Genomic DNA, 27,367 nt, shown 5'->3' with positions numbered 1-27,367 from the left:
TGTATATCTTTAACCCTGCTGACAAAAACAACTCCACCATATATTGATCTTTCAAGATCCACGGCTTGATCAAACTGACTAAATATCCTATCAACTGGAGGTCAGAGGTCAGTGTCACCAGACAGTGTCTTCTCAGGATTCTATTGGATCATTTAAAATATTTGATAAAATATAAATGACAATCAACAACCATCAAGAAAGTTAAGTTTTCGAGCTTTATAACCTTTCTTTGAATTTGATAAAAATAGTATAAAAATTTATTCTTCTTTGCAATGTGAAACAATAAAATTAGAACAAGCACCTAAAAGGACAGTTAAAAACACTATCACAGAATGTGATGATCAATTACAATATGGCTTAATCAACGAGTAGGAATAAAATATATCACAGAGTTAGGATATGGCTACACCATAAAGTTGGAAACAAATATATCACAGAATGAGAATATGGCTACACCACAAAGTTGGAAACAGATATATCACAGAATGAGGATATGGCTACACCACAAAGTTGGAAACAAATATATCACAGAATGAGAATATGGCTACACCACAAAGTTGGAAACAGATGTATCACAGAATGAGAATATGGCTACACCACAAAGTTGGAACCAAACATTTCACCAAATTAAACTAGCTAAACTGCCAAGTAAGAAACAGTAACCACACTAGTTTTCCTTACCAATTATAGTAATCACCAAAACATAATAAGCTACACTTAACCCTTTCACCCCATTATGGTCTACAGTGGTGTTCAAGTTTTCAGTTGACACATCATTGAATTTTAAAACAGACTACACAACTTTTATTTTGCATCTCAACAGTTGTAGTGTTAACAATGAATTTAAAAAATAAATCCCACTAGAAAACCTGTGTAGCCATGAAGGTTTAGCCACTGCAATGTAACACCAGCACAAAACCTGTGTAGCCATGAAGGTTTAGCCACGGCAATGTAACACCAGCACAGTATCACACAAACACCCTTCATATCAAATACACATATCTAAAATCTTATCAAAATCAATCATATTTTCACAAAAGAAAAAAATGAAGAAAAAGAATTGTTGATTGAAGAATAAAATTCAAACCTTCTCAAAACATAATGGTAAATATGACATTAGGCTTGTAAAAATGACGTGATCACAATTAATGTATATAGTGTGCTATAGCAGACTAAGCATGGCATACAATTTAAAGGGTCCTTTCGGCTTTCTCAATGACCAACCCTTTTAAACGAAATTACATAAAGGATTCATTCCCTTCTATTGTTATGTTAGAGACTGATATCAATGAGGTTTTCTCACAAAACCCTGTGAACAATGTTTTTTCTAGTACAAAATAAGCGTCTTGTGGAAAAACAAATACCTGTATTGGTATAAAAGTCTTATGATATGAAAATATTTTGACATTCACATACACATTATGTTGGACAGTATTTCACACAACTGTTGCGTACAGTGGAATAGGTATCACAGTTCACTTTGAAAAATAGGACGAAAAACACATTAAATTTATTAAAAATTATATAAGATTACCTTCTCTTGAAAACTATTGTATAATACATCTATAATCGTTGTTAGAAATGATTTCATTATCATTTAAATATTTAAGTAAAAAAGTACATCCTATAGGAATGGTTTACAGACTCAACAAACACTCATGGTCAAATATGTGGGAAATCATACATTTTGTGTAAAAGTTTGGTTCCTAAACATGAAGTGGTTCAACATCACAAGATTGGGGGAATAATCTTGGATGAGAGCCAAGACACATTTTGTATTACGGACCGTTAAGGAGTTCATCTCTAAGAGAATCTCTCATTTTCTTTGAAAGAATTTTGAGTTCTCGTGCGGCCTCACTGGCCTCAGAGAGTACTCCATCTAGTCCATAGCGATCCTGTACTCCATGACCTCTCCCATGACCCCTCCTCCTCGGAGCACGACCTCCATCATATTCACTTTCGTCGGACATAAATCCATCCTGTTGGTCATCGAAAGATTGGGGGAATTCTTGGATGCGTACACGACGTCTTGGTGGGGCTGAGAACACTGGCACAACATACTGAGGGGGTGGAGGAGGAGGTAACTGTCGACGGGGAGGGATCTGGTAGTTACGTAAGCGATTAACTCGGTCACTAATCGCATTAAGATCATCCTGGGTGACTCTTCCTGTAGGGTATGGAGGATGACCGTTCATGTGTGGCATCGGTCCAAATGTGGCTGGGGCTGTGGAATTCAGATTTACCATTGGCTGGTTGGGCATTGGCACTGGCATAGGCTGGTAGTAACCTGCAGGGGGTGCATAATTATCAAACCCATTCTCTTGAGGAGGATGAGGTGGTAGAGCACGATTTTGTCTTGAAGGTGGAGGAACAGGAGTGGCAAATCGTACGGGGGAGTTACGAAGCCCACTTACACTTGACATTGGTCTGCTCCTCTCGTATGGCATGTCAAGACTGTGCTGCGACCGAGTGTCATTCCCATCCTTCATGTCTTTAACATCAGACATAAGATCACGAAGACGTCCATGACGTGAGTTCCTTACGGGATCACCTTCTGGAAATATTTTCATTCCAGTTTGCGTTCCCTGCTCTGAGAGAGTTTGTGTGGCAGCAACTCCATGACTGCCTGCATGTTTTAGTGTCCGTACATCAGAGCTCAGAGATTGAAGCATTTCTCGCGGCAGGCTCCCATTAGAGGCTACAGACCGTGCATCATCTGTTGGGGTGTCTGAGCCAATACCCCGCTGGGCCTTGAGGGTTTTAACGTCCATTAGTATACTCTTTAACAAGTCTGTCCTGGAGCCTCCAAGGGACCTCCGGGTTTGATTACCGACAGAGTTAAGAGACAGGTTGGATGTCTGCATTGATGTGTTCTGTGGCAGACTTTCAGTTTGGGTTTGCATGGTGCGTGGCACTTGTGTACTGATGTTACGCGAGCTACCGCCCCACATGTTGCTGGGGGTCTGTGTGCGGGCATGGGCAGGTGTCTGACATGCCGCATCCTGGAGATCATCTGGGTTGATTTGTGGAAAATCTCCGATTATATAACTACCAGTGGACTCGGCGTCCGACACAGCTTCTAGCAACAACTGGCTGGGTGTACCTCTCATTGTATCTAAAGTCTGAGAACCAAAAACGTCGACTGTATCAAAACTCGAAGCATGCATGGTATAGTACGTCTCACCATATCCAGACTCTTCGCTCTCTGACTCACATCCTGCAGCAGCGCCACCTTTCTTCAGATCATGATCAGGTCTGCTGCTATGTGAGCGACGTGCTGAATGGGGAGTGTGGGGCTGGCTCCCTAGACCACGCCTTATTTTACGTTTACTGGGCGTACTGCCACGGCCGCCACGTACTGAGGGAGGATATCTAAACACACTGTCATCACCATCGTCATCATCATCGTCGTCATCACTGTGGCGTGATCCAAGGAGATTGCTGCGTCGCCCAGATGACCTGGCAGATGGGTCTGGTGTTTGTGTGGAACGGCACTTGCGTCTCTGCAGGGTAGATGATTGGAGGAATGACATTATATCTTATATAATCAACAAAGGAGGAATTAGTGTCAAAAACCGCTGAAAAGTCAGTCCACTTTAGACACCCTCAAACAGTCAATAAAAGCAGAATTAGCACCAAACCATTCAACAAAATATTTCATTAAAATTATGATTACCAAGCCATTAGTCAAAAATATAAATGGACAAGAAAATGGAACATAGATATTTTCAAATAAAATTCCTTTATTTTTATCTTACTCATTGTCCCTCCAACAAAGTCAACAGGAAGTGGTAAATAAATGAGATGTAAAGTTATAAGGAAGAAAAGATAACATTGAATAACACACAGAGCAAGCACCATGGATGCAGAGCCCTACCAAATCACACAAAATACCCCCAACTAGCTAGCTACACCTCTATCTTAATGTACTAGGACAGTTGCTGACTTGCTTTGCATTTGGAATGCTGCGTAAAGAGGCACCGAGTGCAGGAAGATTTAAACATTGGAATTCAAAAAGGTTTCACCAATGGTATTTACTGCATAGGGAAAGAAAAAATGTGTATTTTAGGTTTTTTTTTTCATTTTTTTTTTTTTTTTTTTTAATGCTTAACGACCACTTACCTCAATATACACAGGTCACCATAAATAGATTTCTACAACCACACCAGGAAAAGGAAGAAAGAGGAACAAGTGTAAGCAGATAGGCAATGATAGAGGATAGAGGCAGTGGTAACTCACCTACTTAAGGCTAGTGCTACACACCAAGTGCCAATGTTATGGCCACAGATTGCTGACATGAGTAGGAGAGAAATCTAACAGACTTTCCCTGTGATACACCTGTCCAGTTCACGTTAACGTACCTAAGGGTAGACCTCCATAGCTGACAGGCATTCAAGCAAACTAAAATGAATTATTTGTCTCCGTATTGATCCAATATACAAGTTTGTTGGACATGTTGGAACAAGTTTCAAATTTACTGGTAATCCCTTTCCCGCCAAATTATAATAGATTTAACGATCTGACCTACCTAAACACAGGGCTGAGGATTTTACCTCTACTTGACAGAGTTAGTGAGCTAACAAGATAACAGGTAGTAGATTAAAGCAGGTAAATAAAAGAGGTAAATAAACAGTGAGATACTTGATATAATACAAAAGGTGTATAAATAAATTCTGCAGCAGCTGACGATCAGTCGACAGGAGAATTGATCGTGTATTCAAAGCTCAGGTAAGGCTGGATAGAAATTAAAGCTCAGAGATAATGGGAAGTCAGAGACAGAGCCAGGAGAACATGCTCATTTATCATTTACCACTTCAGTTTGTTGTGATCATACTTACTCAATTCTGAATGAACGTGTTGTAGAGATCTAGCCAGCCAGTCATCCACACACACTGATCTCTATTACTTTAGATTGTTCACAGACAAGAATGGTTCATTATTTCCCTAGTATAACCATGCCACTGCTTTAACAAGGATGATGCGGCCTCCTGATACACTACATACCAGTATAATCAGACCTTTAACTCCCAACAACTTTCCCATTGTTGTAAAGCCATACCATTTAATCCCATCGCATGCTTAAACCTGCCTCTCTATCGGGGTAAGGTAACTGTCTTATGGTCAAACCAACCAACCAGCTAGTCTGCGGAGTCTCATGTGTATTTACCTGGGTAGCTGCCAGCCGTAATCAGCGAGATAAAAGCGTGTACATTTTATGTTTGCCGTTCCAATATACAATCCGTCCGACACCCTAGGTTCTGTCAGTCAGTGTTATTGATTACGCCCCTAAATCAATGGCTTACCCCGGCCCGTGTTACCCAGCCTTTCTTCTCAGCCAACCGACAAACACAAGGTATATGTAGCTAGGGTTTACACTCTGATGAATATAAATCTATATGTTTTATACGGGTATGGAATAGACTGTAAATCTTGTATTCAAAAGCTTTTTATAGCATCGAAGGAAGACTGCACAAGTTTTATATTGACTTGTATCTGTGTTCAGAAGCTTCATATTAATGAATAAAGCTACAACAGTTTATGAAAATTAAAACAACAGAATTTTTACTGTAGAGATTTAACTACGAGCATGGGGTGAAGAGTGAGCACTGGATTTGAATTGCGGAGGTGAAAAGTCATTGAGATAATATTAAGTGATTTACAACAGTGATACACATGTTCTCTCAACACTCCAACGACTAGGAGACAGTCATTGATAGCCTCAATGAGAGCGTAGTTCAAGATGATAAAGGAAATATAAACAAAATGGTGACATGTGCTTAAACTGATCGACAATTTTGATCCATAACCCGTCCAAGTGTGGAGCAGGGTTTATTTGTATGGGCTGTAGGTACTGTTGTACCGGGACATTGATCTCAACAGGCATGCAAAGCAAGTGGGCAACTATATAAACATAACTCTTATTAGCAAACACAGTATAAAATGTATGTATGTAAACTGTATTTAACATCTGCCAATGTCTGCCGCCGTCTTTAAAACAAGGGAGATAACTAGCCGTAAACTAGACGATGGCAACCTTTATTGAAATCACACTTATGATAGTGCCTTTATCATATCTTTATGTCGTGTTTTCAGTGTAATCATATTAACAAATAAAAGGCATTTCTTGATAAAAAGATTGTGTGATTTTTCATGTTTAGTATAAAAAGGTATACCCACAGCAATTTTGTTACGATTTCAATGTTAAGGAGACAACCGTTAGTAATGCAGCAATTGTCACACAGTTTAGATACACACATCAGCTCTTAAGTAAAATCAGCTGGGCAAGGCATCACACTCTATCATTTCCTTAAACAGTGAGAATTAAAACAAAATGCTTAACTCAAGCTTCCTTCCAACATCTGGTTCATTATCTTTTTAAAATAAATACCTACAAGAGGACATAACTATGTACAAAAAACATTCATAATACCCTAGGAAGATACAGAAAACTGACCCATTTATGCAGTTATGATTTCCCCCTCTTTCCGACATTACTTTTGGCTTGTTTTTTGGAGTTGATACAGAATGAGGCCTTGCCTGACGCTGTCTAGACTACGTCCACATACCTTTAGCTGGGCAGACTTTTCCACGACAGCTACGTCTGCAGCTTCTATCTTCTCAAGCTCGTCCACAAAATTGGCCAGATCCTGGTCCATGTCAGTCTGCTGCTCCTGGAGGTCGCGGTTACACTGGAGAGCTTGTTCCCTATCCTCTAGAAGATTTTCAATTTGCCCGAGAAGTTCTTCCCAGTCCTCACGCACTGCACGCATCACTGGGTCCACAAGGGCAGGGTTGTGCTGGGTCAGTTCACGGTACCGGTTCAGGAACGCATCAATGGCTGGTCCTCGCCCTTGGACCTCTTCTCTCAAAGCCTGTAATCATAAAAACAGGTCTATTTACAACACGACAACAATCAATACTGAAGTAACGTGGTTTGTGAAACAACATTTAAACAAAACTCCTCATCTTTATTTCTTATGTGAGTTAGAATTAAGACACAACACAGTCTGGTACTTAATGGTTTCCCCACCTCTATCTACAGTGTGGGTGTTTGTAAAGACCAAAACAAGATAACATCCCTTTGTTAAGGGTTTTGTCCAGCAGTATCCTGTAACAAACATGAAGCCCTATATGTCCAACTGACAAATGCTACGTCATACCTCAACACAAGCAATAAGTAATCGTCACATGACTCCCGAATCTAAGGTTTGATACACTAGCTGCATCAGTTTTACAACTGTCAGTGAGCTGTCCAGACATACCCCCAAACTTTCCGATTCAAGTCACCTTCTCATCTAAGGTTGGTCCTCTAAGAACACTGAACACACCATCAGAGGCCTATCACTCCAGTGTAACTCAGCTTCTGCCCCCTTAGTAATTACGTTTTTGGCCAGGCCTATGTCACTTTGTCGAGACTTCAAAGTTCCTGATTAGGTTATGTGCAGCATGTGTGAGTACCCTTAGGTTGCCAAACATTGTTGTATGAATAAATGCTATGAATCTAAACTCCTGTTATTTTTGTTGTATCATAAATGTGAATTTTATGCTAAGTATGGGGGTGGACAAAAAAAATAAAAAATTGAAAAAATTGATGATTATGTCAGTATTACAACATAAATTTCTCTGAAGACTTGCCCCAAATTTCTAATATATATATATCATGATCTTGAAAGCTTTTACCTGTAAATTTGCGATTTCCAGCTCGGCTGCCTCAGCATGAAGTTTAGCAGGTCGCTGCTCCATTTCCTGGAGGTTCTCCTGTTTGCTGTGCAGCCAGTTCCTTAGGTCAGTCCTCTGACGATCAACAGATTCCCACTGACCAATCGTATCCCTCACGTTTTCCATCCGCTTCTCAACCTGGAGCACAGTGGAGTGGCCATGAAATATTGCTATCACTTATCTCATTAGCCATACAGGTATGGCTTTTGTACTGTGAACGGTTCCATGGGTATTTTTTCAAGTGATGAATGTAATTTTTATCAATTTTAGGATACATAGATGACAAAAGAAATTCAATTACCTGTGATATGGCTTCTTTGAGTTCAGAGTTAACTTGATCAGCAAGCTGTGACATTGGCGATGGCAGCTCCTTGTCACTCTGGTCAAGACTGTCCATGCTACCCAGATTGTCACAACGATGACATGCGTTCGCCATTTCTTGTTTCAACCCATTCAATTTCTCCCACATTGTCTATAGGGTAAAAAAACACAATAACAATAAAGAGATGTTCTATAACATATGAAAGAAAAAGAAATCAAATGTAGGAAAAGGCCCATTGGTTCTGAAGACCCTCCCCTGATCAATGTTACCTTTCATTACAAACTTTTAGCATTCCATAACAACAAGTTACTGGCAAATAATCATCGTCCTAAGCCTTTTGGTTCCTCAGGAGAAGGCATTCAAGTTTTTTGACAAATCAGACCTTTATGCCCTTAACTATATGTCCAGATTATTTCAATTCTCAAACCTTAAACACTCCAAACAAGTTACTGGTCAAATATCATGACTTAAGGTCTTTCTGCTTTTCAGAAAAAATAATTTAGTTTTAAATAAGTTTCACCCCTGTGATCTTGAATATTGGACAAGGTCATTTCTTTTTGCACACTTTGTAGCACTCCATACAAAGAAAGATACTGGCCAAACATCATGGCTGTAGGTTTTTCCATTCTTCAGAATAATTTGTTTAATTTTTTGTGTTTAAATTTGACTCCCATGACCATGAATATAGTTTTTGCAAACTTTGTAGCACTTCCTGTCAGCAAGTTACTGATAAAATATCATGAAACTGAGGATGTTGTTCCTGTATTCAGAAAAAGTATTTTAACAAATTAGACCCCTATGACTATAAAAATGGGTCATGGTCATTTCATGTTTTACTCTATACAAGTTCCTGGACAAATATCGCAACTCCAGGTCTTTCTACTCTTCATCAGAAGTTAACAAATTTTACCCTGTGACCTTAAATATACATCAAGGTCATTTCTTTATGCAAATTTTGTAGCACTTATGCAAGCAAGTTATTAACCAAATGTCATGACTGTGGGTTTTTCCGTTCTTCAGAAGAATCCCCCCCCCCCTAATTTGACCCCTATGACTTTGAATATATGTCAAGGTCATTCTTCTTTCCAAATTTTGTAGCACTCGTAGTCTTTCTATTATTCAGAGGGAGTTATTTAGAAGATGGTAAAGTGTTTTCACAGATCTGACCCCTTGTGACCTTCGATATGAGTCCAGGTTATTTCTATATGCAAACTTAGTAGCACTCTAAGCCATCAAATTACTGGCAAAGTATCACAATGTTAGGTATTTCTATTATTCAGAAGTTGACCCCCCTTGGACTTCGAGTCGCCTTTGGCCAAGGATGCTATGATCTAAATCAGTGTAGGTTTGGATCCATGTGATTGTACCCATACTCAAACAGTTGAAATGTTTAAAGATTTACCTATGTTTCCCTTCATAGACCCTGCCCCTCTCCCCCCAGAGGGGCCACACCTTTCATTTCTACGATGTTAAGCTCCCATAGCCTAACTATGCTCCCAACCAAATTTAGTAAAAATCCATTCAGCCATTCTAGACTAGTAGTCTTTTAAGTGAAAAGTCGACAGATGGACAATAGATGCCAAACCATGACCTAAGGTCACTTGCCCTAAGGAAAGGTGAGCTAAAATTACTACTGGCAAGGATACACCATAGGGTGTGTGCCATGTCTGGTAGAATGAACTTCAATTCTGAATAATGCTTGACAACTTTTTTTATCACTAGTTACAGGAAAACCTAACTTGATGATTTTACTAGTTTTTGTTTAAGCTCTTTTATGTTATACAAATTCTTCACACAATCTGGCAATAATATGGAACATAGGAAAGGGGATGTAAGGCCAAGTTCGTTGAATCAATAGATGGTAATGAAGAGTTAAGAGTACAAACCACTGTGAACAATTCACCTGAATTCTAAGTGACTTGTTACAACATTTTCCAGCTATAACATTTAACCTGTATCTTTGGTCACTGGAGTTAAACAGGACTCAGATACCATCCATACCCCTTAACTTTAGAGGCCACAAACTAAGAGAGTAAAATAGAAGGTCTATATTGACAGAAATAGAGCAATCTACAAAATTACCAGTTAATAAAATAAATGTATATCAAAAATGTCTATTTTACAACAAATTTAGAATCATTCATGACAGAAACTCTGTGCCTTCTTGACTTCAAGGGAATTACAACTTACCCTTATGTTGTCAAGTTTGTTCTGAGCAACCTGTAGGTTATCAGGCACCTGAGCATCACAGTCTCCAAGCCAACGAGGGAATTCTTCATTAAGGTAATGGTCATTTTTGTCAAGTAGATCCTTGTAGTCCTGCCAGCGCTGCATGACATCACCAAGTCGATTCTGTGCAAAGAGTGACCATCACAGGTCAAAGACAATGTAACCTGATCTACAAACTGACCTCTACAAGGTACTGCATTCATAATGGCTGAACTTACCAATTGGTATACAGTGTAACATAAAATTAATTGATGACCTGTTGACTGGTAGATGGCACTAACTGATGACCTGTATATCAGTGTTATATGATACTAATTAATGGCCTTAAAACCAGTGTAATATGGTACTAATTGATGACCTGTATACCAGTGTAATATGGTTATAATTGATTGCCTGTATGCCTGTGTAATATGGTACTAATTGATTACCTGTATACCTGTGTAATTTGGTATTATTTGATGGCCTGTATACCAGCGTAATATGGTACTTATTGATAGCCTTTAAACCAGTGTAATATGGAACTAATCAAAAGCCTTTAAACCAGTGTAATATGGAACTAATCGATTGCCTTTAAACCAGTGTAATATGGGACTAGCTGTTGGCCTGTATACCAGTGTATTATGGTACTAGCTGTTGGCCTTTATACCAGTGTAATATGGTATTAATTGATGGCCTTTATACCAAAGTAATATGGTATTAATTGATGGTCTGTAAACCAGTGAAATATGAAACTAATTGATGGCCTGTATACCAGTGTAATATGGTATTATTTGATGGTCTGTATACCAGTGTAATATGGTACTAATTGATGACCTGTATACCAGTGTAATATGGTACAATTTGATGACCTGTATACCAATGTAATATGGTATTATTTGATGGTCAGTCAGAAGAATCAATATGGTATTATTTGATGGTCTGTACACCAGTGTAATATGGTACTAATTGATGACCTGTATACCAGTGTAATATGGTATTATTTGTTGGCCTATATACCAGTGTAATATGGTACAATTTGATGACCTGTATACCAGTGTAATATGGTACTAATTGGTGATCTGTATTCTAGTGAAATATGGTACTAATTGATTGCCTTTATACCAGTGTAATATGGTACTAATTGATAACCTGTATACCAATGTAATAAGATACTAATTAATGACCTGTATACCAATGTAATAAAATACTAACTAATGACATGTATACCAGTGTAATATGGTATTAACTGTTGGCCTGTATACCAGTGTAATATGGTATTAACTGTTGGCCTGTATACCAGTGTAAGAATTATGATACTTATTGATGGCTTATATACTTGTGAAATATGGTACTAATTGATGGCCTGTATATACCAGTGCCTTTTGATGGCCTGCATACCAGTGTAATATAGTACTATTTGATGGCATGTATACCAGTGTGATATGATGTTAATTGATGGCATGTATACCAGTGTGATATGATGTTAATTGATGGCCTGTATACCAGTGTAATATGATACTAATTGATAGCCTGTATACCAGTATAATAGGATACTAATTGATGGCCTTTAAACCAGTGTAATATGGTACTAATTGATGGTGTGTATACCAGTGTATTATGGTACTAATTGATGGCCTGTATACCAGTGTAATATGATACTAAGTGATGGCCAGTATACCAGTGTATAATGGTACTAATTGATGGCATGTATACCAATGTAATATGGTACTAATTGATGGCCTGTATACCAATGTAATAATATATTAATTAATGACCTGTATACCAATGTAATAAGATACTAACTTATGACCTGTATACCAGTGCAATATGGTACTAATTGATGGCATATATACTAGTGAAATACAGTACTAATTGATGGCCTGTATACCAGTGTAATATGGTACTAATTGGTCTGTATACCAGTGTATTATGGTACTAAATGATAGCCTGTATACCAGTGTAATATGGTACTAATTGATGGTCTGTATACCAGTGTATTATGGTACTAAGTGATAGCCTGTATACCAGTGTAATATGATACTGATTGATGGCCTGTATACCAGTGTAATATGGTACTAATTGATGGCCTGTATACCAGTGTAATATGATACTAAGTGATAGCCTGTATACCAGTATGATATGATACTGATTGATGGCCTGTATACCAGTGTAATATGGTACTAATTGATGGCCTTTAAACCAGTGGAATATGGTACTAATTGATGGCCTGTATACCAGTGTAATATGATACTAATTGATAGCCTGTATACCAGTGTAATATGGTACTAATTGATGGCCTTTAAACCAGTGTAATATGGTACTAATTGATGGCCTGTATACCAGTGTAATAATTATGATACTAATTGATGGCCTGTATACCAGTGTAATATGGTACTAATTGATGGCTTGTATACCAGTGCCTTTTGATGGCCTGCATACCAGTGTAATATAGTACTTATTGATGGCCTGTATACCAATCACTATCAATGAAAACTGCAGATCAATAGGCATACAAATGTTTACTTTTGAGACTGAAAAAAGGCTGACCAACATCCATCTTGGATTTTTATAGTAGGGTTTATTATCTCTGAAAGTATTGGAGGGATCCTTCTCAAATTAAATATGTATGTTCCTTTTGTTAAAAATACCCCTGGCCCTAATGATAATTAATCTGTTTGAGAGAACCTCTTATATATCAGAATTAAACATTTGAAGCATTTTGCATATATTTCTGCAATTCTTATACACCATGGTGGCATATACCACAACATTGCTAGGTGGAAGTTAATGTACAAGACTCCCATTTTGGATTTCTAGCATAGGTGGTAGTACCTGTAAGGAGGTGGAGAGCAAAGAATTTAAATATTGTCTTTTATAGGTCTCATAAAGATCCTTTGATGTTGGATGCAAACCTCCTTCTAGGATGATCTCCCTTGTTTCTTCATTTACAACTACAGACCAAAGGGAACTGACATTTTCAGTTTGAGAAAAATCCTTCCATAAATTTCTGAGAAATAGTAAAAACAAACCTTTACTGCTAAAATCAAGATGACTATCTGCCAGCCATTTTGTTTATCCGATCAGTCACAAAAGTAAACATGCACAACAAGAGACCAAGGTTAATCTACATATGAAATGAGAGAAACATCCCTCGCGAATTTTCCGAGAAACAGCGACAACAAGAATTGTTGAAGTAAGGGATGACAGACGGACCATGGACGCAAGGCGATTTGAAGAGCCCACCAACTGATGATGGTGTGCTAATCATCAAAAATAAATCTTCAATTTCATTTGATTTAATACTTTATTAAATATTTAAATATATGAGACATGATCCTGTTTAAATGTTGTAATACTGCTAGTCTATCATTGTCTATCACTGTATACAAGTCTATCACTGTCCAATCAGACAACACACCATTACCAAACAGCTGTAATCTTCAAACTGTTTTCAGATAATATCGCCATTTTGATTTTAAATTTTAAAAAAATCCACATTATAGAGGATGAAAAATTAATTTCAATTTTTGAAAGATACATGATTTTGAGATTCTTAGGCAGTGTTAAAATAAAATGGTCTTTTAAAAAGCATTGAAAAGCTTTTGGAATGGTTAAAAAACCTTTCAAATGATATACTAAACTTATAAGAGCTGGAAGAAATTTTACATAGAATTTGAATCATTTCAATGGCAACATATCTCAAATGAGCGAAATGAGGTCTAAATTTGGGTACATTAAGGCTCATCATGGAAGGCACAACCTAGGGCTCAACAGTAACATTGGTAAACAACCTAAAAACATGGTTCTGCAATGGAATGTGACATTTATAATAATACATACATTTAGCGCCATATATGAGTGGCAAGTTTTCATGGTGAATCCTACAGGTGAAAAATATCTGGTGCTCGTTAGAACATTCAATCATGCATGGAGGTTGATGAAATTGATTAAAACGTGAGGACAAATATCACAGAGGTCAAGGTTAAAAGGGTCAACATTGGACCTAAAAGGACGGGGCATTCCCACGGACACATGCAGGTAAGATTCTGTTAGCAACCCAAACCAGACAAACACAGTTGTTAAGTAGTGTTACTTGAACCAACTTTTCTCAGGCACAACAGCCGAAGGTTCAAACATCAGTACAAATAAAATCTTGGCAACATAACACATAAACTGGCAAATATAAAAGTCCCTAACACACACATATAAAACTACAACATCATGTATAAATAAAATACTGAAAAATATAAAATCTTCTCTGGACGGATGCAACACGTGATAGCTCTAAACAGTCTATCGATAACAAATTTCCTATCAACGCCGTTACGTACAGGTGTAAGCACCAAACATAATTTGATGAAAATATTGATATAAGTAACATTATATAATTTACATGATAATAAATACTATTGGCTATTTTACACACACTTGTGATCTGACAATGGCCACTCGGACAGATCACATGGGACCACCGCTGGAATGGCACAGAGAACAGCTAACGAGAGAATAATCTCCAGGTAAAATATCAGAATAGAATGTAGATAATATACACCTTACACATAGTTCTATCACATTTTTTTGATATCACAAGTTTTTTTTCCCCTGAACATTTGGAATGTTTGCAAACAAAAGTGTAAAAATGTCCAGTGTCCACATGTATCCATGGTTTCCATAAAACACTGTTCCATCCCTGGAATCCTAGAAAGTGAGCCTGCCTCCAGGTGAAATAATTATTGTTGGTACACAAAGGTCACAGAGTACACTGTCATGGTATCACTTATATCTGTAGGTCATCACATAGCAACAGCTGTCTTCAGCAGAGTTTGTGGTTATCAGTTTGGAAGCAAATGACATGAAAGTCATCGATGGAGTGTAAGAACTAACCGAAGTGTGGCGGAGTTACCCGGAATGACCAGAGGTGACCGGAGTGACCAGAGGTGACCGGGGACTGATCAGGTCAATACCAGTAGAGATCAATGTGATCCAAAACTACCTGTGAAGGAGATTAACAAAGAGTCTCACTCACAACCTCAACATGTCTTAAATGTACACACACAGTTCCACAAGTAAACATCACTAATTGGCTCCCTAATTAGACATTCAAATGACAACAGAGGTGGATCCAAGGCAACCCAAAGCTGAACTGAAGCATTCTAGGTTACTGACAAAAAGTTAAAATCACCACACAAAAAATACTCATGTAAAGACAAAAAACTTGCGCTCTATGAAATTATAAAATTATTAAGCAATAATTTAGCATGAAGTAGATTTCTTACATCTAATAAGACTAGGACTGTATTTAAGCCTGAACCATGAGTACAGCCCAGATTAACCCTGATCCACTGCTGTCTATTTGGTTTACGTTTCAATTCCTGAATTAACAATGAAAGCATCATTATACCAGTAATATTCACCCACACACTTACTAGCAATGAGGCTGGGTTGAAAGCTAGGAATTAATCAAAAGTGTAGGCAGGGTCTAATTTTCCTAGCAAATGCATGGTATTAATTGGTGATAAAACTTTCTGATTTCTGATAAAGAATACTTTTGTAAAGTAGAATATTTCTTCATGACTTTAAACTAATCTTGATTAACATACAAAACAATAACTGAATAGCAGTTTTACTGAACCTCGTTCTGCGAGGGGGTAAACATTTTTGACAATCCTTCACCTGATTAAGATGACAGTGGATCCAGAACACTACTCTCTTCTAATGTGCTTTAAAAATGAAAATTGAATTTGTGCAAGTGACGTTATCAAAAGTAGAAAATCAGAACAAACCTACAATAATCAGTTTGCTTTTCACCTGAGAGATTATCAATATACCTAAAATCTTAAAACAACAAGATCTTTTGATCAAACAACGGAAGTCAAAGAGAAAAAACTCTGTGAAACGAACAAAAAAGAAAAATACGAAACTTTTTGTACTGTTTTCAATCTTTTGGTAATAAAATATTTCAAACTCTTTGCAAGAAAACAAAGGTAAACCAAACTTGGGGGCAAACAGAACAGGTGCTCTAGAAGTAAAGCAAAGGATGGCCAATCCAAACCCAAGTACAAAACAAAGATGAGATAACATACGACTCACAGTAACAACAGACTCACACCTTGTCAGGTAGGCACTATAATGGTAGCTACGATAGAGAAGATTTCACTAACTAGAGAAGGTATGGTACGGTATTCCGGTTAACAATACTACCAACTAGGGCTAGGATATAAAACAAGAGACAGAGTAAGATATCCGATATATATCTGTAGCAGCAGACACTAATTAGTGGTGGTTGACACCAAAGTCAAAATATATAAACTCGGGAAAAATAGTTATTCAACAGCAATTTTAATTTCTTTGACAAACTAATGTTATTGTAACAGAATGCCAAACAAGTAGTTGATGATGTGAGAAATGCATTNGGGGGGGCATCACAGAAACCTACAAACGTCAGGCAAGCATATACAGAACAGGACACCAACATGCTTAAGCTCTGTTTATCAAAAATGTATCTATATATCTATAAACAGTCTTCATTATCTCATGAAATATCTTACAAGTTAACAATCATATTTAAATCAGAGGCAAAAGAAAAGAAAAGGTAGGAAGGATTTATGTCAGAATACAAAATTAATTTCAGGATACTTAAAAAATATGTACATTTTGAGTCGTAGCAATATACTTTTACCCTAGACTTTACATCATGTTACCAAGGCAACTAACAGTCCCTGCAAAAAACATTGACCCCTGACACATGACCCCACATGACCCCTTTGACCATCCTTTGTGTGCATGTCTTCCAGGCTTTACTTACAAACTTGACCCTCCATAACATGTCTGTTCTCTACACAAGCATTAGCTGTTTCACCTGTAGGATTCTACTTGACGACCGATCACTGACCCTAAGGTCATGTCAAGGTCACTATGGCTGCGAGCCCTAGGTTGAGCATTTACACTAGAAATGTTACTGCTGGTGCGTAAGATGATGATGATGTGAGACTAAGAGCTGATGGAGAATGGTGCATCCCTGACTTTTACACTTTGACATAAAATTCACCAAATATATTCATAACCGTATCATTTAATTAGCCAAAATTATAATTAAAATATATAGAATCACAATCAACTGTGTTGCTTAACTTTTCTTACAACAAAAAAAGTATATTTGGTGAAGTCAAAACTTCTTACAACAAAAAAAGTATATTTGGTGAAGTCAAAACTTATCAAATTTTGTAAACATTTAAAAAGTTCATCTTGCAAATTTAAATCTCAAAACACAGTTCTAAGTTAAACTGTAAACATTTGTTTAAAATTTAAAGAATACAGAGCAATAGTGAAGATGAGGATCGCTCTCTACACATGCATAAAGATTAAACACACTCACCCTGATCTGCTCGGCTGTTGTTTGTAAGTTGAGATAACTTTCCTCCAAATTCTGCATCTGTGACTGGACCTGTTGTGCCATCTTAGGCACTCGGACATTGTCCTGGACCAGATTACGACCCCGGTTGGACACCTCGTCCAGTGTTGACCTGTATGTCTCTATATCCTTGATCAGGCCCTGGGATATGAACACAACCAAATTATAAACATTAGTATGAAAAAATAATTATCACTTTCAAATACGGAAAAAGTTTTTTGTGTGACTCGGCAAGAGTGTTATTAGAAACCTTACCCAGTGGTTCAACCAGTTGTTGGCCCTAATGACCTATCCTGTGTTGATGGGTCGTTAAGCATTGATGATAATAATAATAACTTACCCGGTGTTTGTCGATTTGTCGCTGTGTAAGTTCCATGGTGCTGACATTGAGGGAGTTGTGGGACATCAGTTTGAATGACGTCTGTAGCAGCCATTTCTCGCTGTCCTGCTGAGCCTCGTGGAAGTCGAGGTGATCGTGGTAAGCTTGCTCCAGATGGGCCACAATCTCCTGTCAATGTAAACACAATGATCATCTCTGTGGTACACTCAACAAATCCCTATAAACGTTTTATTATCACCTAATTATTCCTCATCTCAAGTCAGATTTAGGTACCAGATAATTTCCCAAGGATATTTGAAATACACTATTCATTTCATGGCAAACATCTTTAACACACCACAGATGTAGGCACTGATGGTAATGGAAACTTGTACATTTTAGAGAAATAGTTGACACACGGAACATTCCCTGCAACAAGAGCAGGTTTTATACCCGTCATTATCAGGCAATGATAGGGGAAGGAGGGGTTAGCCCTACCTGTACTCGGGTGTGGACTCTGTCGTATCGGTCGCGAACGTTAGCCAGGGTATCAGCCACCTCCTGGTTCTCACTCAGAGCCTCTAGATTAGCAACACGTTCTGCTAACTCATTGACGAGGCGGTTGTGGTTTTCAACATCACTCATCACCAGCTGGCAATACAAACATTATCACACACTGTTCATCTTGTACAATTTTATACGCTCAAACTTTTGTTGTCATGTTATATAACGGGGTCATGATCTACTGGTATAAAATAGCACACTCCAGGAATGTAAATGCATGCTTTACCAGATTTGTATTTCAAAATCTTATGAAATTGATAATTTTGTAATCAAAATATTCTACCTAAGTGTAAGTGTATAAGGTAAGAGACTATACAGTGGAAGCACGCCAACTTGATTATTGGTTCATTGGGACTACCACTCATAGTTTGTTAACTTCAACAAAATAATAAAATATACAATTTACTACTCCCGTATTGCAGACAGACTATCTTCACGAATTTAGATAAATTGTAGTTGGTTTTAAATTTAAAATCTCTATAGTAAAACATGTTTACAAGGAACTCTATAGAGGACTTAACATGTAAGTAAAATGTGACAATATTTTGTTCAGGACAAAGTAAACAGTTTGTTGGGAAATTCACCACACCAGTATTTTACTATATTTATGTATTTTGCAATACTCACCTTGAATTTGTCAAGTTGTGTCTTTTTCTCTACAAGCTGGGCCCGTGGTTCGGGGTCCATGGCCAGCTGGTTCTCCATGTCCGCAAGCCATTTGATCAGACTGCCATAATACTCCTCATAATCATTCCAGCGATCCTGAACCCCCTCCAACATGGCTGAACACTCGGAGATAGCCTGGTTCAGTTTCTCCCACTCGTTTGTCAGCTCTGTCACCTGTTGTTCAATGATCCGCTTACCATCAGATGATGTGTTGGGTAGAATTCTCTCAGCAAGGTCACAGACCAGGTTCACCTTTCTCAGTCCCTCGTCCATGTTTGTTGTAATGTCCTGTTGTACACATCATACACAATGTGTTAGTATCCCATTAACACAGTACACATCATACACAATATGTTAGTATCCCATTAACTCAGTACACATCATACACAATGTGTTAGTATCCCATTAACATACAACAGTTACTCAGTAGACAGATCATCAATATAGAAACATTATGTATAATCATCATCCATATCAAGTTTTTATAATTTGTTATTTTTACCAACCAAACAACTGTGTACTGCATTTCTAATTTTATCTCAGACTCTTTGTTTCTTCTTCTGATATTTTGATTAAAGCTGTAAATCCCAGCTGGACATTATCATGGGTCATCTTTGTCCATCAATTACTCTATTTACAGTTGGACGCGTGTATTTCTCGAGGAATCTGTCTGCTGGGTAACCCAGGACTCCACTTAACACTTTGTTTGGACGTAGGATTTCCCACAGTCCCCATCATCATATTTAGGTCCGTTATTGAATGGGAGACAATAAACTAATCGTACGTTGGTAGCCTCATTATTAAAATAGCAATCAAACTTGACACTTATTTGTCAATGTGAATGTGCAGACCCAATTTGGTTGAAATTGAACCAATTTTAGAGAGGTTATATCTCAGAAACCAAGTCTGACATACCGACACCCAATTTAAGATCACCTGTTTTCTCCAAAAGTGTGGGATATTAGCCTTTGCAGAACATTAAATTTGCTTATTATCTCAGTACTAGACTAGTCGTAAGACCTCCATTTTAAACAGATAATTTGTTCTAAAATCAATAAATTTATTTTTCTTATAAAGGACCAAAAGTTCTAATAATTTATATTAAGTCAGTGAGGTAATTCTACCTTGATATCATCCATTCGATCCTGAACGGCATGCCAGTCACCTGACGTGTCGTTACATACAGTGACACGCTCATCAACTTCTGACAGCCAATCAGCAGCCTCGTCGAAGGCTGTGTTGTAACTTTTGTGGTCTTTGGCGTTCTCTGACAGTCTATGTACCATTCCCTGTTGAGACGATTGACAAACATGTTGACTACGTATTCCTGTTATACATCAGTGAGATTTATCTTTTAATGGGAAAACATTCAATTTATTCTCAAATACTGTTACATCTGCAAATATTTCTTACTGTATCAATTTTACCTTGAACAGGAGATTAAACATCCAACCAAAGCTAGGCCTGACAAACTTAAAACATAGATGTTACAGTTCAGCTATATAACCCATTCCTAACACCAATACAGACCTTGGCGGCAGACACAAGTCCTTGGTACTTTGCCGAGAGTAGCATCATGTTGTTTGACACCCGTGGATCAGAGCTCCTCTGTGATACAGCATCTGTCCTGTCCTTGACGTGGTCCAGAGCCGCCTTCCTCTTCAGGACCTCATCAAAAACATCCTGTAAACAGAACGTACATTGGAGACACGACATAACACATTACAGGTCTCAGAATTTCAGAATAGAAATGGTTTCTAGTCAGTTCATCAATTTTTTTATCATAAAATTTCTTATATTCATTAACATATTAACAAAGTTGCTGACCTCTGCCTCCATGAGCTGCTGTTCCTTGTGTTGCTGGTCCGGCTTGTTCTCTTGCAGTCCTTTGACCTTTCCTTCCATTTTCTCAGCCCACTGGTGGAAGCGTTGGTATTCCTCATCAAGTTCTAGCCAGTTTCCGATGCATGCCTCTAGGTTAGCCTCCATCTCGTTAACAGACGAGGCGAAAGCATTCCAGTCTTCCTTCAGGTTGGTCAGTTCCTTGTGTATGGCGTCCTGTCCCCGCGGAGCCGTTGTCTGACACACACGCTCACCAAGCTGTGTGGCATTGTTTACCATGTCCTGACCCTGTCGCATCTCACCCTTGAAGTCCTAGGAAAGTGAAAATGGAGGTTTGTTTTATTGAGAACATATTTAAATTGTAAAAAGAGATTACCAAAGTTCACAAATATTTGTTTTGCTTGTGAATTCTTCCTCAAATATAGAATTATAATAATTTGACACCTTGCTTATCACCAACATATTTCAAGTTCCTTTAATTATGTTTTTCTGAAGAATTCCTTTATACATTTCCCTCAATCTATCGCCAAATCCCTTTATAATGCCAACATTTCTTTGAACAAATGCTGGCAATATAACAAGGTTTTGCTGTACCTAACCATGTTGTACATTACAAAAGAAGAGATGACCAGACAGTGTGAAATAGACAACAGGGTGGTGATCCAACACTGCACAAAAAACTATAAAGTTATAAAGTTTCGTTGAAATCGGATAAAGAGGTGTAGTCTCAACAAGCTGTTATCCATGGACCAACAGACAGACAGACAAGCTGTTTCTAGCATACTTCCAACTTTACTGCAGAGGTTATTGTAAATGTATAATTTTCTTATTGATTCACAAAACATCTTGAGACCAAAAATCTTCAAAGTGACACCTTTTTGACTGAAAATTGATGAAAATTCTGTTTTGAGTTATATTGCTATACTGTGGTTTCATTTCTAATTGTTCTTTTAAATTACATTTTCTATGATGCCTGAAATGTCAATCACTTGTTTGTATACAACATTCTAGCCGCCAAAGAAAGTTACCTTGAGCTGCTGAAGTCTGTCCTGTAGTGTCCGTCGATCCCCGGAGTAGTCACTTAGACGTTGGAGACGGTGTCGGTTGTTGGCGAGCCAGTCGAGACAGGCTATATAGGAACGCCTATACTCCTCATGGCTCTGTACTTGTTCCTCCAGACGCTCAGTCATCTCCTAAAATTGAAGGTCACCCAAACATTTCACTTGCAGACAATGACAGCAAATTTTTTGAGAATAGGAAGCCCAGCATACAACAATATCACATTGTGATGTCATCAAACAACAATATCACATTGTGATGTCATCAAACAACGATAACATTGTGATGACATCAAACAACAAAATCACATTGTGATGTCATCAAACAACAAAATCACATTGTGATGTCATCAAACAACAATATCTCATTGTGATGTCATCAAACAACAATATCACATTGTGATGTCATCAAACAACAATAACATTATGATGACATCAAACAACAATATCACTTTGTGATGTCATCAAACAACAAAATCACATTGTGATGTCATCAAACAACAATATTTCATGACATCATATGATACACAAAAACATAGCATTATAGACATGTTTTAGAAGAAGCCAAAGAATTTATTTATAATTAAAAATTTGCTGAATACAATATATGTATTAATAAGTGCAAGAAGCACAAAAGGCCCAGAAGGCCTGTATTGCTCACCTGACTTCTTAAGAAAACCACAGGAAATCCTTTTTCATAACAAGAGGCCCATGGGCCTTAACGGTCACCTGAGTCTATAGTATTTATTTTTGTTGTTGAAATATGTACCAATTTGAGTAAAAAATAGTATAATGTTAACTTAACTTTGTCAGGACCATGAGCTGATCATTCCTAGACCAATTTTAAGTGAGATCGGCCTATTAGAACTTAGTAGCAAAATAGCGGCCATGGCAGCCAAATTGTATTTCTGATTGACCCGAAAAATAACAACACTTTGTCAGGACCATGAGGCGATCATTCCTACCAACTTTCAGTTCAATCGGTCCAGCAGAACTTGACTTTAAGTTTGAAATAGGTTTTCAAAATGGCGGCCGTGGCGGCCATATTGGATTTCTGATCGACCCGAAAAATAACAACACTTTGTCAGGACCATGAGGCGATCATTCCTACCAACTTTCAGTTCAATCGGTCCAGCAGAACTTGACTTTAAGTTTGAAATAGGTTTTCAAAATGGCGGCCGTGGCGGCCATATTGGATTTCTGATCGACCCGAAAAATAACAACACTTTGTCAGGACCATGAGGCGATCATTCCTACCAACTTTCAGTTCAATCGGCCCAGCAGAACTTGACTTTAAGTTTGAAATGTAAAATGTTAACGGACGACGGACGACGGACGACGGACGACGACGGACGAAAACGGATAGCAATAGGTCACTTGAGCTAAAGCTCAGGTGACCTAAAAACCTAACGTTGCAAATATTTTCCAATTTTGGCCGCCTCTCATCAGCATTTAGGGAGGCAAGACAATTGATTTCTACACTATTTGATACCCTGATCCAGAAGATGCCTTACAGTAAATTTGGTTCAAATATGATCAACTGTTCAGGGGGAGTAGACCTTCAAATAATTGAACATCCAAATGATCTTGTTTTGTGCTAAGTCCCCAGGGGAGCCATAGTCTTCCCTTACACAGTTGATTCTCAAGTCAAAGGGACCAAAGATTCTTCATTGGGAATAGGATTTAAATCTGTATGTATATGTGTGGATATGGTTATAGGGAGCAGATTTCAACTGTTTCAAGTTATAACTCACTTGGCCCTTTAAGCCAGCCGAGCTAGATATCAAAAGGAAAGAAATGATATGTCTATTTGATTGACATGATGAGGTAGAAGTAACACTGTTTTACTGGTTGAAGTTGCTTTACGCACCTTAGATTGATTAGCTGCTTTGTTGAAGCGAGAGCGGAGATTGGATGCCACACTTTGAGGACGTCCATCCCTCAAATGGGAAGATTTGTCCTCCAACTTGGCAAGAGCATCTTTGTGAAGAGCCACGTCTGCTTGTAATGCCTGGTAAATCAATCAAACAAGAGTTATCATGTCTCACTATATGCTGCCTGGTAAATCAATCAAACAAGAGTTATCGTGTCTCACTATATGCTGCCTGGTAAATCAATCAAACTAAAGTTATCATGTCTCACTATATGCAACCAAAAACTACATTACCATAAGGTTGCATTTAAAAAAATATAACTCATTAAATCTAAATGCAATTATCAAATAGCAAATTCCTAACAATTGGGTTAAATACAAATATCAAAACAATGTAATAGACACCTTATCATACATTGTAATAGACACCTTATCAAACATTGGAATAGACACCTTATCAAACATTGTAATAGACACCTGATCAAACATTGTAATAGACACATTATCAAACAATGTAATAGACACCTTATCAACCATTGTAATAGACACCCTATCATACATTGTAATAGACACCTTATCAAACAATGTAATAGACACCTTATCATACATTGTAATAGCCACCTTATCATACAATGTAATACACACCTTATCAAACATTGTAATAGACACCTTATCATACAATGTAATAGACACCCTATCAAACATTGTAATAGACACATTATCAAACAATGTAATAGACACCTTATCAAACATTGTCATAGACACCTTATCATACATTGTAATAGACACCTCATCATACATTGTAATAGACACCTTATCATACATTGTAATAGACACATTATCATACATTGTAATATACACCTTATCAAACATTGTAATAGACACATTATCATACATTGTAATAGACACCTTATCATACAATGTAATAGACACCTTATCAAACTTTGTAATAGACACATTATCATACATTGTAATAGACACCTTATCATACAATGTAATAGACACCCTATCAAACATTGTAATAGACACATTATCAAACAATGTAATAGACACCTTATCAAACATTGTCATAGACACCTTATCATACATTGTAATAGACACCTTATCAAACATTGGAATAGACACATTATCAAACATTGTAATAGACACCTTATCATACAATGTAATAGACACCTTATCAAACTTTGTAATAGACACATTATCATACATTGTAATAGACACCTTATCAAACATTGGAATAGACACCTTATCAAACATTGTAATAGACACATTATCAAACAATGTAATAGACACCTTATCAACCATTGTAATAGACACCCTATCATACATTGTAATAGACACCTTATCAAACATTGGAATAGACACCTTATCAAACATTGTAATAGACACCTGATCAAACATTGTAATAGACACATTATCAAACAATGTAATAGACACCTTATCAACCATTGTAATAGACACCCTATCATACATTGTAATAGACACCTTATCAAACATTGGAATAGACACCTTATCAAACATTGTAATAGACACATTATCATACATTGTAATATACACCTTATCAAACATTGTAATAGACACCTTATCATACATTGTAATAGACCCCTTATCATACATTGTAATAGACACCTTATCAAACATTGGAATAGACACATTATCAAACATTGTAATAGACACCTTATCATACAATGTAATAGACACCCTATCAAACATTGTAATAGACACATTATCAAACAATGTAATAGACACCTTATCAAACATTGTCATAGACACCTTATCATACATTGTAATAGACACCTTATCATACAATGTAATAGACACCTTATCAAACATTGTAATAGACACATTATCATACATTGTAATAGACACCTTATCAAACATTGTAATAGACACCTTATCAAAAATTGTAATAGACACATTATCAAACATTGTAATAGACACCTTATCAAACATTATAATAGACACCTTAACATATATTGTAATAGACACCTTATCAAACATTGTAATAGACACCTTATCATACATTGTAATAGACACCTTATCATACATTGTAATAGACACATTATCAAACATTGTAATAGACACCTTAACATTATAATAAACACCTCAACATACAATGAAATGGACACTTAAACATTGTAATATATACCTTATGAAACAATGTAATAGACACCTTAACATTATAATAGACACCTTATCAAACATTGTAATACAAATATTATCAAACATTGTAATAGACATCTACCTTGCTCTTTTCCAGACTTGACCGTTTTTCTGGGAGATCGGTACGGAGTACTGGGTCAGCTTTCAGTTTGGCCTCTACATCGGTCAACCAGGTGCTGAAGTGGTCATACAGACGATCAAAATCACCCCACTGGGTTAGTGCTGACTCGAGGTTACGCTTAGCTTGTGACACATCAGTTAAGAGATTCTCATAATCAAGTTTGGCCGTCTCTGTCTCCTGTTTCACAACGAGGCAGCCACGCTGGTTCGTGTTAGGTAGTACACGTTCGGAACATTCTAACAATGCTCGTAGATAGTTGTGTCCTTGGTCCATCGCTGCTTGTATCGCCTAAACAACAGATTACATAACTTATTTTTTGGTGATTTTTCAAGTGATCTTTAAATACTATCTACTTTTATAAAATGTAAACATAAACCTTGGAAAGAGGAATGCGTGGTAGCATTCCCACATCAATACTTTATGCAGTGAATATCACGACATGGAACCGAATCATTTGGCCAGATAAGAGTGTCAGTCAAATGACAAAGTCAGTCTTTCAGGGAAATCATGTGAAGATATGACAGGATGTCATTGAAATTAAGTATCGCTGAAATCCAAGAAAACAAGTCTTACAAGACCATTTCTGATTTTAGTTAAAGAGTTAATTCACATGTGATCAAATGACATTAACATTTCAGAGTTTCCTTAAAGATTTATTTTAAAAAGTTGATTCAGAAGCAGGACTACTTACATACATTATTTCTAATAGGCTGATCAAGCAATACTGTTATTGAGATAACACAAGGGGTTAACAAACGAGAAAACTTACAGAAATCTTGCTGATCTTGCTTCCAACATCATCTTTGGAACCAGCCGAATCCTGAACCTCACGCAGATTTTGCTGAGTGTTTTGAAGCCAATGCTGGAAGTCCTCCAAATTTTGTTTGTATGTCCGGTGATATTCAAAGTAGGCTTCTAGGTTCTTGACGATGTCCTTGGACAGAGCGATCACTCCCTGGTATCGTGTGGTCAGCTGGGTGATGGCATGTGATGTCTTGGCATCAGCATTGGTTTGGAGTAAAGCCTGAGCCTTCTCATTCACTTTGTCTAACGAGCTCTGCTTGGCCAATACATCCTCCAGGTAATTCTACAGGTAGACAG

The 27,367-nt window shown here is 37.4% G+C and overlaps 1 protein-coding gene across 3 annotated transcripts in view; it reads right to left on the bottom strand.

Moving 5' to 3' along the window:
- The window catches only part of LOC110446497 (nesprin-1-like), a 323,100-nt gene that overhangs the window by 142,138 nt on the left and 153,595 nt on the right, over nucleotides 1-27,367 (bottom strand). For all 3 annotated transcript variants that reach the window (XM_021491669.1, XM_021491670.1, XM_021491668.1), the window contains 15 exons: nucleotides 27,036-27,353; nucleotides 26,228-26,554; nucleotides 23,980-24,120; nucleotides 22,080-22,244; nucleotides 21,037-21,363; nucleotides 20,740-20,892; nucleotides 20,334-20,498; nucleotides 19,171-19,497; nucleotides 18,478-18,630; nucleotides 18,001-18,168; nucleotides 17,625-17,801; nucleotides 10,232-10,393; nucleotides 8,021-8,191; nucleotides 7,681-7,857; nucleotides 6,567-6,872 (listed from right to left, as the gene is read on the bottom strand). In XM_021491669.1, coding sequence (XP_021347344.1) covers nucleotides 6,567-6,872; nucleotides 7,681-7,857; nucleotides 8,021-8,191; nucleotides 10,232-10,393; nucleotides 17,625-17,801; nucleotides 18,001-18,168; nucleotides 18,478-18,630; nucleotides 19,171-19,497; nucleotides 20,334-20,498; nucleotides 20,740-20,892; nucleotides 21,037-21,363; nucleotides 22,080-22,244; nucleotides 23,980-24,120; nucleotides 26,228-26,554; nucleotides 27,036-27,353 — 3,237 coding nt within the window. The remainder of the gene's footprint in view (nucleotides 1-6,566; nucleotides 6,873-7,680; nucleotides 7,858-8,020; nucleotides 8,192-10,231; nucleotides 10,394-17,624; nucleotides 17,802-18,000; nucleotides 18,169-18,477; nucleotides 18,631-19,170; nucleotides 19,498-20,333; nucleotides 20,499-20,739; nucleotides 20,893-21,036; nucleotides 21,364-22,079; nucleotides 22,245-23,979; nucleotides 24,121-26,227; nucleotides 26,555-27,035; nucleotides 27,354-27,367) is intronic.

Source organism: Mizuhopecten yessoensis, unplaced genomic scaffold (assembly GCF_002113885.1).
Source record: "Mizuhopecten yessoensis strain PY_sf001 unplaced genomic scaffold, ASM211388v2 scaffold2741, whole genome shotgun sequence".
In the NCBI taxonomy this organism is placed as follows: Eukaryota; Metazoa; Mollusca; class Bivalvia; order Pectinida; family Pectinidae; genus Mizuhopecten; species Mizuhopecten yessoensis.
Note: the sequence above shows the minus strand (reverse complement) of the source record. Positions and strands in the feature narration are given on the sequence as shown.